The sequence below is a fragment of the Podarcis liolepis genome, assembly GCF_965112155.1.
Source record: "Podarcis liolepis genome assembly, chromosome: 10".
In the NCBI taxonomy this organism is placed as follows: Eukaryota; Metazoa; Chordata; class Lepidosauria; order Squamata; family Lacertidae; genus Podarcis; species Podarcis liolepis.
In genome coordinates this window covers 22,890,675-22,907,513 of record NC_139562.1, presented here as the reverse complement: position 1 = coordinate 22,907,513, position 16,839 = coordinate 22,890,675, and the positions used below count along the sequence as shown (strand labels likewise).

Below are 16,839 nucleotides of genomic sequence, written 5' to 3'. Positions count from 1 at the left end.
AGATTCGTTTTGCGAAGCACCTCCAAAACGGAAAACTCTTTCGTCTAGCGAGTTTTCCGTCTTGCGAGGCATTCGTCTTGCGGGGCACCACTGTATCTCATTTTAGTCCAAAAGCCCAGAGAGATCTCCTTGGGGGTGGTTTTCCTTTTAGGGGGCGATATACTGCCCTCCCTTATGTGTTGTGCTTTCATAATTAAAGGCAGGTTTATCTCTGCCTTTACCTGAAGGGTATGTGGACGACAATCTGCTGAGTTATATTCCTGTGTAGGGATCATTTTGGATGAAATCTGGCCCTCCCTTGTCACTGGCAAGTACAATATTGGTTAGAGTGGGGAAGGATTTTAAAAGCTGGTCTTGGGAAGACCGCTTTTTGCATGTACATTGTAGAGGAACAGAACCTCCCAAAAGCCAAACCAGAAACTAAAATGAATAGAAGATGAGTTGGGGCAGGGGACTGGGAACCTGTAGCACTCCTGCTATTATTAAGAGCACTACTCCTATTGGCCCCAGCCAGCATAGTCAGCGGTCAAGAATGACAGGAGTTGTAGCCCAGGAACTTCTAGAGGGCCACTAGTTTCTCACCACAGGCAACGAGGAGAACACCCAAGCAAATATCAAGCAAGCATCTCCATCCAGAATCAGCTTCTTAACTGTCTCTCCACCGTCAACTTGCTCAACCGCCCACAAACCCCACAAAATGGCTATTGTACAGACTCAGTTGCAACAACCTACCTGAAGAACGTGAGCAGGAACACGGCGACATGATGGTGTGTGCACTGCGACGTGAGGGTCCTGTTCGCAGGCGGCCTCCTCCGAACCCCAGGCATAGTTCTCCTTCCGGCTTCCCCAACTCCCCTCCCCAACCCCCTTTCACCCTTTCAGGGTAGAACGTAGATTAGGTCATTTCTCTTCTCCCTTAATAATAAAAAAGAGGAAAAGGTAAGCAGTGGCAACATAATCAAAAGCATTTTATCATTTCAATCCTCAGAGTTTTTGGACATTCCCAGAGTTGGATGGTCGGGTTTGTTTAACAATGAGAAATCAAACCTTTAGTATCATTGGCCCATTCTGCCAATAGATATTCAGCGGGCGCCTTTTGTGCCAATTTCTACTGAAAACTTTTCTGTTCTGCCAGGCCTTTGCGGGCAATTAAGAAAACATTTCCCACAATGGTCTATTGCTGTTTGTTTCCAATTTCTTTTTGCACTTAACTTGCTTTTAACTTTTTGTGATTTTATTGTCTGGTTTTATGTTTCCATTTTGTTGTAAATCAATGTGAGATTTTTTTTTAATGACGCAGTGTCATATAAACTGTTTTATAAATAAAATTAAAAGGTTTCATAGAACTCAGTGGAACTTACTTATGAGAAAACTGGCTTAGAAAATTATTATTTTCTCCCATTGATGAGTCCCTTTGCACACAGGAGTGTGTCCAAATAACTCACAAAATTTTAAGTGCATAAAGCATAATGAAAAACAGGAAAATACAATAAAAATCGTGCATATAACAGATACAATAAAATAGAATAGCAGAGAAAATAAGAGCAATAGACAGCAAAATCATCATAACCCATCAAATGCCTGGAAGAAGTTTTCATCTGGCACCAAGAGAAAGTTAATTGATGGTGCCACATGGATCTCACAAGGGAGTGCATTCCACAAGCAGGGAAACACAACTGTAAAGGCCCTGTCTCTTGATGCAACCCTTAGAACCATAGAATTGTAGAGCTGGAAGGGACCCTAAGTGTCATCTAGTGCAATGCAGGAATCTCAAGTAAAGGAACCCGGAGGACAGCCTCAAAAGAAGATTACAAAATCTGGGTAGTTTCATATAGGGAGAAGCACTCTGAAAGATTAATGAACTTAGGGTCCTGTCCCACCACTATAAGAGGCCAATTACATTTATGTATATCTGTGTGAAAGCAATGGACTCATTAGTAATATGTCTTTCCCAAGACCTGCCACCCTGAGTCTCAAGATCCGCCCGAAAGTCCTAGTGCAAGATGGCGATATGAGACAAGGATGGTTGGTAGCTGTGCTCTGTTTATTGAGCTCCCTCCCACTTGAGATACTAGCTATTTCTATACAAGAGATGAAAACTTATTTGCGTTTCGAATACGACGTTGAGGCTGGTTAGAGTAAAGGCTTTGTACTGCTGTTTTTATACTGGATGAGTGAATTTCTTCTGCTTTATAGTTTATATTACTGATTATAGGAAGGACAGAGTATAAAAACTCTGAAATAAATGCAGCCACAATACCGAAGCAGAGCACACAGGAGCGCTGGCCCACGTGCTCTACTGTGTTTCAAAAAGCAAGCAGATGCAACTAGCCCCGTCCAGGCATTCTGCTCGAATGTGTAACTCAGATAAGGATGAGTGCACTGTCCCACTGCCATCCCCATTACATTCCAATTCTTAGAGGCTGAAGGTTTGAAGCAGGAAGATTCAAGAACTCATGGAGGCTCTGGACAGGCAGGGCTCTAAATCATGCAGGGAATCCCCATGAGTATAGGAGGCTCCCCCAATCAGAAGCACCTTCCATGATCTTGAGGACAACAGAGGAGGGTGGATTTGATTTAAATTTAAATCACTAGTCAGTAAGACTTGATTTAAATCATTTTTTTAAACAGACTCATTTTTGCTGGTATAAACTTAATATTTACAACCAGATGAAGGTTTCATTTTTGGCATAATAAATTTTCAGAGACAATTTTGGTTATACTATTAGAAATACATAGATAATTATGAAATTATTGTGAGGTTTAATAAGTCAACTGTTGATAATCATTTCCTTAATAACAATTTAAACAATTTATTTAACTAAAACAATAGCATTATAGCACATGCATCCATGTTTGTTAACTGATGTGGTTAAACTTTTTTTAAAAAAAACTTAGACTGAGTTTTAGCACACATGAAAAACTTAAAACAAATCCTTATTTCCTGATGAATAGCCTTTGGACTATAATATAACTTAAATAGAAAACTATCTTTTGAAATATTTTTCCTCCAAAAGCATTTTATTTTAAAAATCCGATTTAAATTTTAAAAAACCCATTTAAAATATATATTTTTTAAAAAAATAATTATTGATTTTTATCCACCCTTGTCCCCACTCTCTCTTTTGCATGTATGTTGTACTGTACATAGAAACAGAACTCCCAAATAGGGCTACATCTGTGTCTCTGGCTACAGATTACATTCACTGCTTGAGACACAGCAGCTTCAAAACCACCCCCTGCCCTATGGCTGGAGTCTCCTAGAGAGAGACAGACAGGGAGAAAGCTGGAGGAGGCAACTGCTATTTGTCTAGGCTTATCTTATCTGTCCTTTAGTTGGCTATTTTTTCCTAGAAGTTGGGAGGGGGAGAAGGAAAATGAGCTGCTAGGAAGAGATCTTCGAGGAGATAAGCCACAGACTGCCCCTGGATCTGTGACCCTCCAGATGATGGATTACATCGCCCTCAATGGTCAGAGATGATGGGGGTTGTAGTCCAGCAACATCTGGAAGGCCAAAGGTCAGCCACCTCTGCCTTAGGCAAACTACTATTCTCTCAACCTCAGTGTGCCCCCTCAAATCACTAATCCGGAAATAACACAATCATCCTACCTTACAGAGCTCTTGTTAAAGATTCACCATCTTGCCCAATATTCTTAAGGATTACTGAGGTGACATGTGCTATTCAGGTCTGAGCTACTCTTTAGGGCTATCATGGGACAAATCCAGAGCTTCTAAGCTTCCCTTCTTCTGAGCCAAGGGCCATAAAGGAGAGAGAAAGAGCCTCAACAGATTGGGGTGGAGAAAGAAGGCTAAGCTTCTGAAGCATGGGCTAGATAGTCACCACTAATTATAATGTGAAGGTTGGCTTCACTCTGAAAGATGGGGTGGTCCTTAGAAGATCTATGGCTCAGTTGTAAAGCATATTCCTTACATACAGAAGGTCTCAGGTTCAGTTCTTGGCATCTCCAGGTACGGCTGGGAGAGACCCCTGCCTGAGAGCTGCTGCCAGTTTGTGTAGACAATACTGAGCTAGATGGGCCAATGGTCTGATTGAGTTTGATAGCTTCCTGTGTTCCTTCTCTTGCTAGTCAACAGAGCAACCTTGCTGAAATCAGTTCTACTCCAGTAACATTGACAGAAAAAGTATAAAAGCAAAGAATATCAAGGAGTTAGGTAGGACTGATTAAAGGAGTTCCATTTTGCTTCCTACTCACTTTGGCAGTAGGACGTTGTGGGAATTAACTAGATTTGACACAGGAGCATTTGGAAACAACCAGCTAAGAGCAGTCAAGACGCAGAAGGCCTCAGCAGCTCTGGCGATCACAAAGCACTTACTGGGTTAGGCCTGGATTTTCTCAAGCACAAAAAGCTTGCAGGAGGCAAAAATTCTGCCAGGAAACTTTTCTGAGAATTGTACAGCACCCAACATTATCAAACACAGATTCACATTTGCACGACTCTACTACAGCATGTTGCTCCACAGCCCATGAAAATTGGGAAGGGTTCATAAGAGCTTGAAGGTATTGCCTTCCATCTCATCACACACTGCCTTATTAACTTGATTAAGACATCAAATATTTATCCAGTAGATGCTCCCCTGCAACTCATTTTTCCTCCTCCCCTCCAGAGCTTGCTGTAACCATATTTCCATGTTATGGCCGCATCAAGGTTAACTGAGGTTAAAGCTAAGAGGATTGCTTCCAATCCATTAAGTAAAATAATGGTTTGGTACCAGCTTGCAAACCAATGTCTCAGGTTGTCTTCACTGCAGTTAGCCCCCAATGCACAACTTAAGTATTAAATCCACAGCGTGGCATTACCTTTATTGGAAACTACCAAAAAGGTGTGTTTTTTTAAAAAGGTGCCATGTTCTTCGTCAGATAAAATACTACACAAGACAAGGGGTGACTGTGCATGGAAAAATAACAAAAGAACAAAACTATGGTTACAGCAAGCGGAAGAAGGGAGGCAGGAATTCATACAAAAGAGGGAAGTTGGCAGCAGGAAGGAACCACAAAGGCCTGCGGTACACCTCCAATCTCTGTACTATTACTTGAACCAGATTGGTGCCGGCAAGTAGCTAATATCCCCCAAAATGATCCTGGTCCCATCTGGGAACAAATATCTGATTGATAAGACTGACTGGACATGTCTTAAAGCACGCCAAGAATTAGCTGCCCCTTTTTGCCAGGAAATACTTGAGGTACTCTTGCTTCCTCGCCACTCAAGAGCAGCAGCATTCCAAATAACAGAAAACATTCCCTTGAAATAAATGCCCAGCACCAACCGAAACACTTGTAAATTGCTGGCGGGATTACAACCTGACCAGGCTTAGGCTAAAAACCCCCTTTTGTCTGTTTAATTCGAGAATAAATACAGAAATCCCAGACTTGTTTACTTTCCTCCGGCTTTTAACTCACATGCCTCCAGAGCAGCATTCCCTCCTTAACCTTAGCATGCCTTGCGAACCTAGTCCCGACAAGGAAATAGGACTCCACCTGCTCAAACGGCTACGTGGCAGGAGGCTGCTGTTAAAAGGCACCCAGGGCCAGCACAACAAGCAGCAGCAGCTTCGGGCCATTTCCCGCTGAAGCCACGGAAAGGCGGACCCGCGTGTCCCAGGGCACGTCTGAATCCGGCCTGACCCGAAAGCAGGAGTCTTGCCTGCTTGCTTTCGAATAATAATAATAATTTTTAAAAATCACATTCAAGGACAATGACTCAAGAAACCTCGCAAACCCCGCCGTGAGCGTGGGCTTGAGCCGCCCCTGCCTCCCTCGCCTTCCCCAGCCCTCGTCCCCCGACCACGCCGGGGCTCCTTCCCTTCCCTCCTCGCAGCCCCCGGGAGCCTCCACGTAAACACCGCTCACCTGCCCGCATTTCCAAGGCAACTTCCAGGAAGTCACGTGAGAGCCTCCTCTTCCGAGCCGGCGCCGCTCGCGCGCCACCTCTCCCGCTCCCTCGCCAGCTCGGGCCGCGGCCCCGCCCACCTGGCCCTCGCAGTGCACTCTGGGAGTCGTAGTCCTCCTCCTCCTCCTCCTCCCTGCTGCCTCGTGCTTCTTAAGCTCGCGAGGGCGGCGGTGAAGCTGCTGCTGCCAGAGCCGGCAGCTCACTAAGTTGCTTTCGATGGCCTGCGTTGTGGCGTCGTGGGATCGGGCCGCGCAGTGCCCCTGCGAGGCTGGAAAAGCATTTGCCTGTTTCCTTCGGGGAGCAAAGCAGCGATTAACTACAAAACAACCACCACCATCTCAAACCCCGTTGAACGGAGGGGGACTGACTTCAGAGTAAACGTGCATAGGATCGGGCCGTCATTTTGCCACTGTCCAGAAGCTGGGAGGGCGAGGGCACCTCGCCAAATCTTGCTCATTTATCCGGGAGTAAGAATAGGCATTTAACAAGAGATATATTTCCAACAAACTTTTAAAAATTCCTGTACGTTTCAATAGCTGCCTATCACTTAGAAATCCACCTAGTAGTTGTTATTGTTATTATTATTATTATTGATTGAATTTATTTACTGCCGTATACCCGGAGGTCTCAGGGCGGTTCACAGAATACGATAAAAATATAAAACCACAAAATACATAATCAAAATAAAAACAACCCAATAGCACCCACCCATTTAAGAGTATAGGATCCTCACAACATTTAAAGTAGTCTCCGTCTCTGCATCTCTACCTGTGGAATGCCTGCCTTCTGCTATGCATCTCTGAGAGGTGCAAACTTTCCAGTTGCACAGAAATCTTTACCAATAGGAGTGGAAATGGGGCCAGTGAATGGACTGTTAAAAACACACACACACAAAGAAACCTCTTACCGGTTTCTGCAGTTATTGTGCTAGAAGGGATTTTACCTATTGAGATGAAACAGCTCATCCTAGGGGGAAACCACAGTCCCATTCCCCCACCCCTGCAAGGCTTCTGTGCTCCTAACAGTGATATATGAAAGGCAGAATTTCAACTGGCACAGCTTTTTCCTGACATGAACATGCAGCAAAAGGAATGGCTCCAGCCTCCACCTGACAGAGCTTCAGTCCATTTTTAGATAGTGAGAACCTCAGTAGGCATCGCCCATAGGTGTATGTGCTGGCATGAGAAAAAACCCACAGAATGTGCAGAGCAGGAAGAAAAGGTGGATATCATAGTTTCTGCTGCTAGATTTGAACAATGGTTCTCTTCTGGATAACTTATTAATTATTTGACAGCTTGCTTCTCTCTTGGAGTCTAGAGACCTGTATCAGTTACTTGACTGCTGTGGGAGAAAAATTCTCAGTGCAGTTTGCAGGGGAATATTGTTATTCTTAAATGTATAGCCAAACCACATGCATATTTAGTGTTAGTAGTAAATTAGGCTTAATAATGCAAGCAGCATCGTTACCAAAGCAAGGCTCTATGGACCTGAAAGCACATGCTACTGACTACAATAGCAATTCTGACTCAACATGTATAGGATTGGACTGGATAATTAATGAGGAAGTTGAGTTTTTCCTTTTAAGATATCAGGCCTGTGCTTTACTTCTCTGTACTTTCAACACAAGTGGCTTCTCGCTTTTGATCCTGTTTGAGAAAGTTGTGCAGACTTAAACTCTTTGTGTAGTGCAATCCTGCGAATGCCCAAGGCTTTAGTCCTATACAGTGGTACCTCGGGTTACATACGCTTCAGGTTACATACGCTTCAGGTTACAGACTCCGCTAACCCAGAAATAGTACCTCGGGTTAAGAACTTTGCTTCAGGCTGAGAACAGAAATGGTGCTCCGGCAGCGCAGCAGCAGCAGTAGGCCCCATTAGCTAAAGTGGTGCTTCAGGTTAAGAACAGTTTCAGGTTAAGAACAGACCTCCAGAACGAATTAAGTACTTAACCCGAGGTACTACTGTATTGGATCCACTTACCTAGGGGTAAGCTTCCCCATCCCTTGAAAAACAGTGGCACTTACCTCTTAGTGGCCAAGCGCAGAATGTTGCTGTTGGTTTCTTTATGACTGCCTGACAATGATTCACTTTCCAGCATTCATGTCATTCAGAGAAATACAACACTTCCTTTGCACTGAGTTAGGAAGTGGCTTTCATATACAGCTGTATACGAGTGCTTCTCTGGGGGTTGGTGCTTCAACGAAGTAGTTAACGAAAAGCTCAAGGACTGAGTTGGGTAAGATTCATTTTATAAACAGAATAGCCTGAAGACGTTGAACTTGTAGAACTACATTTCCCATCAGGCTGCAAGCAAGCCCAGGAAAGGTGGGAGGGGAATACAAAGAGAGCTATACCTGGCCGTGCAGGTAAGAGAAAAGGGTGAACAACAGGTGAACAAAAGTTGGTGTCGAGGTTTACTACTGCTTTAAGATATTGCGGAGGGTTTTAATGTTTTACTGCATTGAGCAATGACTGTCCCTTCTGTGGTCTGAGGAAGGGGATTTTTTGCTGGAGCAAGAGTTGAAAGGAGGAATTGTGGAAAGGGGAACTGATGGTGGCTTCGAAGTCACGCTCGCTTGATAACGAGGAAGCAGTTCTGCAAGGGGGCAGGCGCTGGAAAGAAAGGTTTCTCTTTGTTACTGATAAACCGAGGAAGGGAAAATACAGGAGTGTGTGGGCTGGAAAAACTGCTCTTTCTCTCTGCCGCTAATGACTTACAAATGCACACTTTCTACCTGTTGTCCTTGGGTGTAAAAAGATATCTGCTCACCATGAGAGAATAGCTTCTTTGTGACAGTAGTGCTGACAAGACAGTGCCTACTTGTTCTAATTTTTCTCCCAGCAAAAGCTGACCTCTCTCTTAGTACTGTGGATTATATGAATCGTGCTTTCTCAAGAGTGTCATGATAAAGAGGTTGCTCCATGCTATCGGGTGATTCATCTAGCATAGGTAGAAGTAGATCTCAGGCTTGTGTGATCTATGTTAGTTTTTACTATAAAAAACCCCTGAGGTGAAGCAACTGTGAGGGTGCAAAATGGCGGTTTGGGGTCAGCTGGGGCAACTAGGTATAAAGTGGTGATTTAAGGGGATGAGCTACCTGCCGAGTGCATCCAGTGCTCAAATTATTTGGGGGGTGGGGAGAAGTAGAGGGGCCTTTATGAAATCCACAAGCCTCAACCCTGATCACCACAACTTCTGCCCAATTCCCCGCTTGTACACAGTACCTAAGAGAGTGGGACCCCCATCTGCCCACCCCAACCCAGTAATTTGAAAACTAGCTGCATTTGAAAATCCTTGTGCTAGAATGACCTGCATATAAAAGAAGAGGGAAAAAAGACACAGCATTTTAGACCTTTGATTGCCATTGCTAAACAACTGGGAGACAGAAACCCTTGCAAATCTACTGCATATCACTCTGCTTTGTCCTGGCCCCAGATTTATGTAGGCACAACGTGCAGAACATCCAACACATCCAGTTCAAAAGATAACAGGCAGCAGGATTAAAGTTTACCCTGCCAATGCAGATGATGTCTGTTGTTATTATTATACCCATACTGGAGCTGTGGGCCGACAGCCAATGCACACCATCCCTTCAAATCCCATCCAACACACATATCAACTGTATGGATTCCCCCAAAGCATCTTGGGGAGTGTAGTTTTTGGGAAAGGCATGTGTTTTTAATGTGTGTTGAATGGGCTTTAAGTGGAGAGTGTGGGTTGCCCAATGCTGCTGCTACCACTTCGCTGCAGGGCAGGGGGGAGTTAGAGTAGTGTACAACAACCCTGAAGTGTAGTCCAGTGTTAGGCTGGTGTTTTGCTTTTTGTTCAGTAAGTGGGTAGGAAATGCTGAAAAGTTGAGCATCATTAATTAAGGGTTAGAGGGGGACATGGGAGCTAGGGAAATTAAGGTCTTCAGCCATGGACAGAAAGATGTCTGAATGAGAAACAATGGAGAAAGCAAGTTTTTCTGATTTTGACAAAGAGGAATGGCTGAGGGGCTCAGAATGAAGCTAGCGGGGCAGGCTGCCTTCTGCTGTCCATCAGCATTTACTGCCTGAGATTATTGCCTCCCTCTGCCTAATGGCAGGGTCAGCCCTGATAGGATTGCAGGCTACATTGCCAGCTTCAGCTTTAAACCTAAAAAGGTATGATTTCCCTGTTACACTGCTCCAGTGGCCTATACAAGTTTATTACTAAACAAGATGGGGCTGAACTGGACAGAGCCAGGCTGCCACTTGAAACCCTGTCATTACGAAAACCTGACCTGCTGGAGGTAGAATGAAAGCCCTCTAGCAAACTCCACACACTCCTTTGCCACTCAGTAGTTAGGCAAATTTTTCCATTGTCTTTAACAGTAGCTGCAAATAAGAATAACAACTAGGGACCAAAGTACATTAAGGGCTGTCTCCTTATGCTCCCTCTTGATCAGTGAGCTCTCTGTTGGGCCACTCCAGCTGCTTCCTCACGCTCCTCTGGTTTGGTTGACTGAGCCTTTAGTGCGACAGGCCCTGTGAGACTCCCTGCCACTGGAGGTTTGGCAGCAACCATCGCTCCCTTCTTGCAGATTACTTCAAAAGGACTTTGCAATATGAATTTTCCCTTTTCAACCAATTGGTATTTGTTCATGTTTTTATGGATGCTTTCTGTTGATTTTATTTTCATACTGCCTTGATATTTATTTATTTTTTAATGAAAGTGCAGCGTATAAATAAACAGACAAGTAAACAGTAGGAAGAGGGAGTGCAGCGATGAAATGTTGCAGTGCAAAGTACTTCCGCCAGCAGACTGACACGCTTTGGGTATCTCTGCTGAATGGTACAACATGATCAGGAAGAACGTAAGCTCCTACTAATTAAATGGTATTAGGAGTCTGGCTGTTCTTTGCACTCATTGTTGCTCACACTCTTCTAGGGCCAAGTCGCTCAGGGCTCCAGAAGATCATGGCTTTCTCCAGTTCTGACATGGACGAGGCTTTTGACTACTTGTTCAAGATCATTCTGATTGGAGACTCCAATGTGGGGAAGACGTGTGTGGTCCATCGCTTCAAGTCTGGGCAATACCACGCAAAGCAGCAAAACACTATTGGAGTGGACTTCACAGTACGTTCGCTGGAGATTGACGGCAAGAAAGTGAAGGTGAGTGGCACAGTCTCCTTTCTCCACTGGTGGGTGTGGGCAGGTGGGCATGGCTTGCCCAAAACAACCTCACAGGCCAAACAGGAGGCCTGGTGGGTCTCAATAGACTCATGGACCAGAGGTCCTTAGCTCTGAATTAGCAAAATGTGAAGCAGGACACACAGTTGTGCAAAGAGTAAGCGATAGCTGATTGTTGCATCTTAAATGGCGTCTTCATTTCCCAAGGAGGCTGAAATAAATGGAAGTCCTGGAAATAATGAAATTCATGTTGATCAACTTAAGCATCATTTAGGCTATAACTTTAGACTACCTGCTTACCTGAGAGCAAGTCCTTCTGAGCACACATGGGCCTTACTTCTGATTAGACCCACAGGATTGCACTGTAAATAGATTAAGAAGGTGATCAACTGGAGATTTGGATGGCAATGCCTAGGATAGTTGCAAGTTGACTGTGGGCTAAATGTGTTTGTGGATAAATATGACTGCAGTCTGGAGACTGTATTTCAACTCACTGCTCTTTCTGTTCAGTAAACTTAGGTTGACTTGAAGGATCAGTCTCTGGGAGAAAGTTAATTTTATTTCACTGTATCTTCCCCACCCCCACCCCCACCCCCACCCTACCTTTCAGATACAGGTGTGGGACACAGCAGGTCAGGAACGCTTCCAGACTATAACCCAGAGTTATTATCGCAGTGCCCATGGGGCTATTCTTGCCTACGATATGACCAGGAGGTCTACTTTTGAGTCAATTCCTCGCTGGATTCATGAGATTGAAAAATATGGTGCTGCCAACCTGGTTCTGATGTTGATTGGTAGGTGATAAATTCTACCACCAATAGCATGAGTTTAAACTTATCTACTTTTTCTTGGTCTTTAATTTTGAAATTTATTTTTAAAGCTGAAGCAAGCATGCATAGTCCTTTTTTTCTGAACTAGGAAGAGAGAACCAAGAGAAATGGATGAGCTCAGAAGGATACTACTACTAAGGGACATGGGTGGCACGGTGGTCTAAACCACTGAGCTTCTTGGGCTTGCTGATTGGAAGGTTGGTGGTTCGAATCCCCGTTATGGGGTGAGCTCCCATTGCTCTGTCCCAGCTTCTGCCAACCTAGCAGTTTGAAAGCACACCAGTGCAAGTAGATTAACAGGTACTGCTGCGGCGGGAAGGTAAATGGTGTTTCCATGCGCTCTGGTTTCCGTCATGGTGTCCTGTTGCGCCAGAAGTGGTTTATAGTCATGCTGGCCACATGACCTGGAAAGCTCTCTGTGGACAAAAACCAGATCCCTCGGCCTGAAAGTGAGATGAGTGTCGCAACCCCATAGTTGCCTTTGACTAGACTTAACCGTCCAGGGGTCCTTTACCTTTACCTACTACTAATTTATTACTTATACCCCACCCATCTAGCTGGGTTGCCCCAGCCACTCTGGGTGGCTTCCAACATAATAAAAACACAGCAAAATGTCAAACATTAAAAGCTTCCCAATACAGGGCTGCATTTTGATGTCTTCGGAAAGTTGTGTAGTTGTTAATTTGTTTGACATCTGATGGGTGGGCGTTCCATAGGACGGGCACGACTACAAAAAAGGCCCTCTGCCTGGTTCCCTGTGACCTTACTTCTTGCAGTGAGGGAACCACCAGAAGGCCCTCAGAGCTGGACCTCCGTGTCTGGGCTAAACGCTGAGGGTGGAAACGCTCCTTCAGGTATACAGGGCTGAGGCCATTTAGGGCTTTAAAGTCAATGCAGCCAGTGCAGATCTTTTATGACCAGAGATATTTGGCCCCGGTGATTACTTCTGACTTTCCCATTTGTCAGAATAGACTCAGCTGACTGCATTAAGGATCCAGTTATAAGTTAGGAGATAGTACTTGTGAGTAGGTAAATCCTATGGAACTAAATAGGAAACCTGCAGCAACCCACTTGTCCCGTTTTCCCAGGATGACAAGGAATCATTAATGAGTCCTATTTGGGTTCAAACCACTACAAATCCACCTAACAGTTACCTCGTTCAACTCACGTTTTACCAGCTTCCTCACAAAGATATCATGGGGGACTGACTTTGATTTGATAGTCGTAACTCAGTTTTAATTTTGTTGCAGCATGTCTCCTTTACGCCACTTAGAGACAGCTGTGGTTGAATGGCACGCAAATAGTTGAAGTACATAAATAAACCACGACCCACGCTGCTTGATGTATGTATCCTAAATGTCACTGAAACCTTCTTAATTCATTTCAAAGGGAACAAGTCAGATGAAGCAGAGAAGCGCCAAGTCCTGTTTGAAGATGCTTGCACTCTAGCGGAGAAGCATGGCATCCTTGCTGTATTGGAGACATCTGCCAAAGAGGCCCAGAATGTTGACGAAGTCTTCATCCTCATGGCTAAAGAGCTGATGGCCAGGAATACCTTGCAGCTGCATGGCGAGGCTGCCTATTCAGATACCATCCATCTGGACAGCAGGCCAGTGGTTTCTAATTGGGATGATGAGAAGTCCAACTGCTCATGTTGATGAGGTACTTCAAGGAGAAGAAGTAACCAGGGGCGATTCCTGGGGCCTGCTTTTGTTATGAGAATCCCCCTGCTAGCCTCATTTTGCCACCTTGATAACATTTCAGCCAGGCAACTTCGACTTCGTGTCGTTCTTCAGAAGCAGAGGCCACCCTTTGTTCTGACGGGTCGCAGTGGCTGAGACTGGCAGTGCTACCTTTTCAGTTGAAGAGAAGGAAGGTCTATCGGAAACCATTTGCTTAAGTGGACAGTTAACTATTTTTTGTCCAGTCAGGTGTCTGTTTGTTTCTACCAATGGCTGTGGAAAATAATGGTGTGTTTACTTGCCAGTCACTACAATCTCTTCTTGTATATGTTAGCTTCTAATTGGTGGTGCCATTGACAACCATTGGCAGCCCATGTAGTGAAATGTTAACAGAATGGCTTTGAATGGTTGCATCCCAGATGACTCCCTTACCAAGCGGCCCAGTGCTTTTGTAGCAATCTCAGAAACTTGATTAATCGAGGGCAGTTGACTGGTCTTTTTGTCTGTTTTCTTAGGATTCTCCCTACCTCTCCTTGCCATCAATGGCTAGCCTTTATGAAGATGTTTAAGGGGGGATTTTTGTGTGCCTGTTTCCTTTCCTCCTTTCCTTTGATGGCAAACAATTCAAACTAAAAAGCGTTTATATGATGTTCCCTTTTGGAAATTTGAATCAACTGAAGTTGTTACACCAGAGTTTTCCAACTATGTGTAATATTGTTTTACATCTATTACAAGTTTTATCAAAGAACATCCCTGGTTTAGCCTAAGAGGGCATCTGGTCCACAGGTCACCAGCCTCTTTTTAAGCCTTGCGGCACATTTGGAGTTTTTAGCGAGTGCGGTGGGTGTCGTTTCTCTCTCCCTCTACCCCCCCCCCCCGCACAAAGAGCCAGTGGAAGAGAGCACATCTGCACACAATTCACTTTTCGTGGGATGTGGGTGAAAGTTGGTTCAGTAGAATTTGAGTCATGGAAAGCCCATAGATCTGAGAGTGGAAGTGGCAAAGAACATGACTCTTCCAACTTCCTCCTATGCACTTACTAAGGGAGAAAATGGTAATCACCCTAAGCATCTCATGACCAAGGGGGGGAGGGCTCGGGTTTTGTGGGTTCCACAGAAGCCACATTGGTGACCTGTGATTTAGTCTAACATTCTCTTGCCAGGCAGTTGCCTCAAGCAAGTTTGTCCATAGGGCCTGAAATACATCTGCCATTGTCCTTCTCATGCACTGGGCATCTGCATAGAGTAATGTAGGAGGATAAAATCTGAGACAGGAGCCACAACCACATCCTGTGGCAGTGGATTCTATACAATGATGTGTTAAATAGTACTTCCCTTTCTTTCTGTCTGTCCGGAAGCAATGGAGTCTCAACTTCATGCTGTGACCTTGAGGTCTCTTCTTATGAGGAACGGAAATCTCTGTCCGTTATCAGTGCATGATGTTGGCTCAGGAATAAATAAGTACCGTATTTTTTGCTCTGTAAGACTCACCTTTTCCCTCCTAAAAAGTAAGGGGAAATGTGTGTGCGTCTTATGGAGCGAATGCAGGCTGCGCAGCTATCCCAGAAGCCAGAACAGCAAGAGGGATTGCTGCTTTCACTGCGCAGCGATCCCTCTTGCTGTTCTGGCTTCTGAGATTCAGAATATTTTTTTTCTTGTTTTCCTCCTCCAAAAACTAGGTGCGTCTTGTGGTCTGGTGCGTCTTATAGAGCAAAAAATACGGTATATAGAAAGGAGAATTCCTGGATTACAAGATCCAAGTTTGGGGCTCATTGGTGAGAGAACCCCAAAGCAATGCACAACATAAGGCATGGAAATATAGGCTGTTAAGACTTTAAAAATATGTCTTTCTATGTGAGTTCCAAAATAGTTGCCTCTTCTCCCAGCATAGGAAAAGACCATGTTTAGTATGTTAAAAATGGTTTACTTACAAACTCTCCAAAGGTCAGATTCACATGCTTTTGCATACATCAGTCAGAAAGGCTGCACAGGCCTTTCTTAGTTTAGTTCCAAGGTGGTGAAAGTTATTACTGGTAATAATTATTGGTTTAGGAACTCAAGAGTGGCTTGAGAGAGCCACGCAGTCTGAACTGGAGAAACCAGTTCGGACCTCACACATTGAGCTTCTCAGGTAGACCTCCTCCCAAGGTGAAGGGGAACGACCTAGGCTAAGCCTGACAGGATATCTTGCTCTATGGTCTTAACCCATTCATGCATTACTTAAGACTTAAGCATGTTGGTTAAATAAGAATGAGACTGGTTATCCCACACGTGAAGGGAGCCCCACACAGAATTGCTGGAGTAGCTCAAGGCCCTCCTAGCCAGCAACAGTGACAGCCACTTGTATCCACCTAATTATTTCCACATTAGCAAAGTCCCCAAATAAACAGGACAGCTAGCTCATGCTTCTGCCTCTATAGTTTATGCATGTGCATAATGCTTGGGCTACAGTGGATATGAAAATCTGTGAACTGGCAAAAAAAATAGTTTTTACTGTTGCTGATAAGTTGTAAAAAGTGCTGCCGACATCAATGGGGGGGGGGGGAGAAAAGAAATAAATTAGGCAATTGCTGTTCACCCCACCACCACTTCTCATGACTCAGTTTGTGCATACATGTGAACTGAATTGCAACCACTTTGACTGTTTTCAGCCTGAGGGTAGAGCGAGTCTTTTTTTAGCAATCTGTAAGCTGTTCTGGGAGTGTTTTTTGGGTTAATGCCTGAAATAAGGCTGTTTCTCTCATCCTTCCAAGGCACTCTCATGCAACTACTACGGATGACCACATAATCTGAAAGGTGTACTGAGGCACAAAATGCCTATGAAAAGGGATACAGCATGTCAACAGATAGCACTGTAATAATTTCAATAGTTTATACCACCATATTTATCTCTGAATACTTGCATGTCTGAACACATGCCTCAACCTAGGGGAAACATTTTACCCGACATCTTCATGAATCTCACTCATTTTGATAGTAGCACCTGCCTTTGAAACACAGATTAGGTCAGCATTTTCTGATTTAAGGCAGTTAGGTCTCATTGGCTACAAAGTGACAACCTGACGTTACACGTTTTACTCCCAATTCAGTGGCAAGGATTAAAGCATAGGTCTCATGCCATTACTCAAAAAAAAATTTTTTTTTGGTCTCTCTCATACAAAGCTTCTCTCTTCTCTATAACATTGCAATTAGTTGAATCTATATGCTGATATTAAGCATGAGGGGGATGGAAATATCCAGATGATCAATTGCTACTGGTGACT

General features: G+C 44.3%; 2 protein-coding genes across 12 annotated transcripts in view; one reads left to right on the top strand and one right to left on the bottom strand.

Moving 5' to 3' along the window:
• SLC37A3 (solute carrier family 37 member 3) overlaps nucleotides 1-5,985 on the bottom strand; it is a 30,946-nt gene extending 24,961 nt beyond the window's left edge. For 2 of the 4 annotated variants that reach the window (XR_014516300.1, XR_014516301.1), the window contains exons 1-2: nucleotides 5,872-5,977; nucleotides 733-915 (exon numbers count right to left, since the gene is read on the bottom strand). Coding sequence is in view for 2 of the 4 variants with exons in the window: in XM_083462040.1 (XP_083318166.1) it covers nucleotides 733-827 (95 nt within the window). In the remaining 2 variants the exon portion in view is untranslated. The other 2 variants (XM_083462040.1, XM_083462041.1) reach the window with 2 other exon arrangements.
• A 67-nt stretch (nucleotides 5,986-6,052) lies between these two features.
• RAB19 (RAB19, member RAS oncogene family) lies at nucleotides 6,053-14,241 on the top strand. Of its 8 annotated transcripts, none has more exons than XM_083462096.1 (4): nucleotides 6,053-6,285; nucleotides 10,824-11,047; nucleotides 11,676-11,859; nucleotides 13,285-14,241. In XM_083462096.1, exons 2-4 carry the CDS (start codon nucleotides 10,853-10,855, stop codon nucleotides 13,551-13,553), a joined length of 648 nt encoding a protein of 215 aa, XP_083318222.1. In that variant the 5' UTR covers nucleotides 6,053-6,285; nucleotides 10,824-10,852; the 3' UTR covers nucleotides 13,554-14,241. The 8 variants fall into 8 exon arrangements, with proteins under 8 accessions (XP_083318222.1, XP_083318221.1, XP_083318220.1 ...); XM_083462095.1 differs by having other exon boundaries at nucleotides 6,053-6,378; XM_083462094.1 differs by having other exon boundaries at nucleotides 6,053-6,433.
• Nucleotides 14,242-16,839: the final 2,598 nt, after the last annotated feature.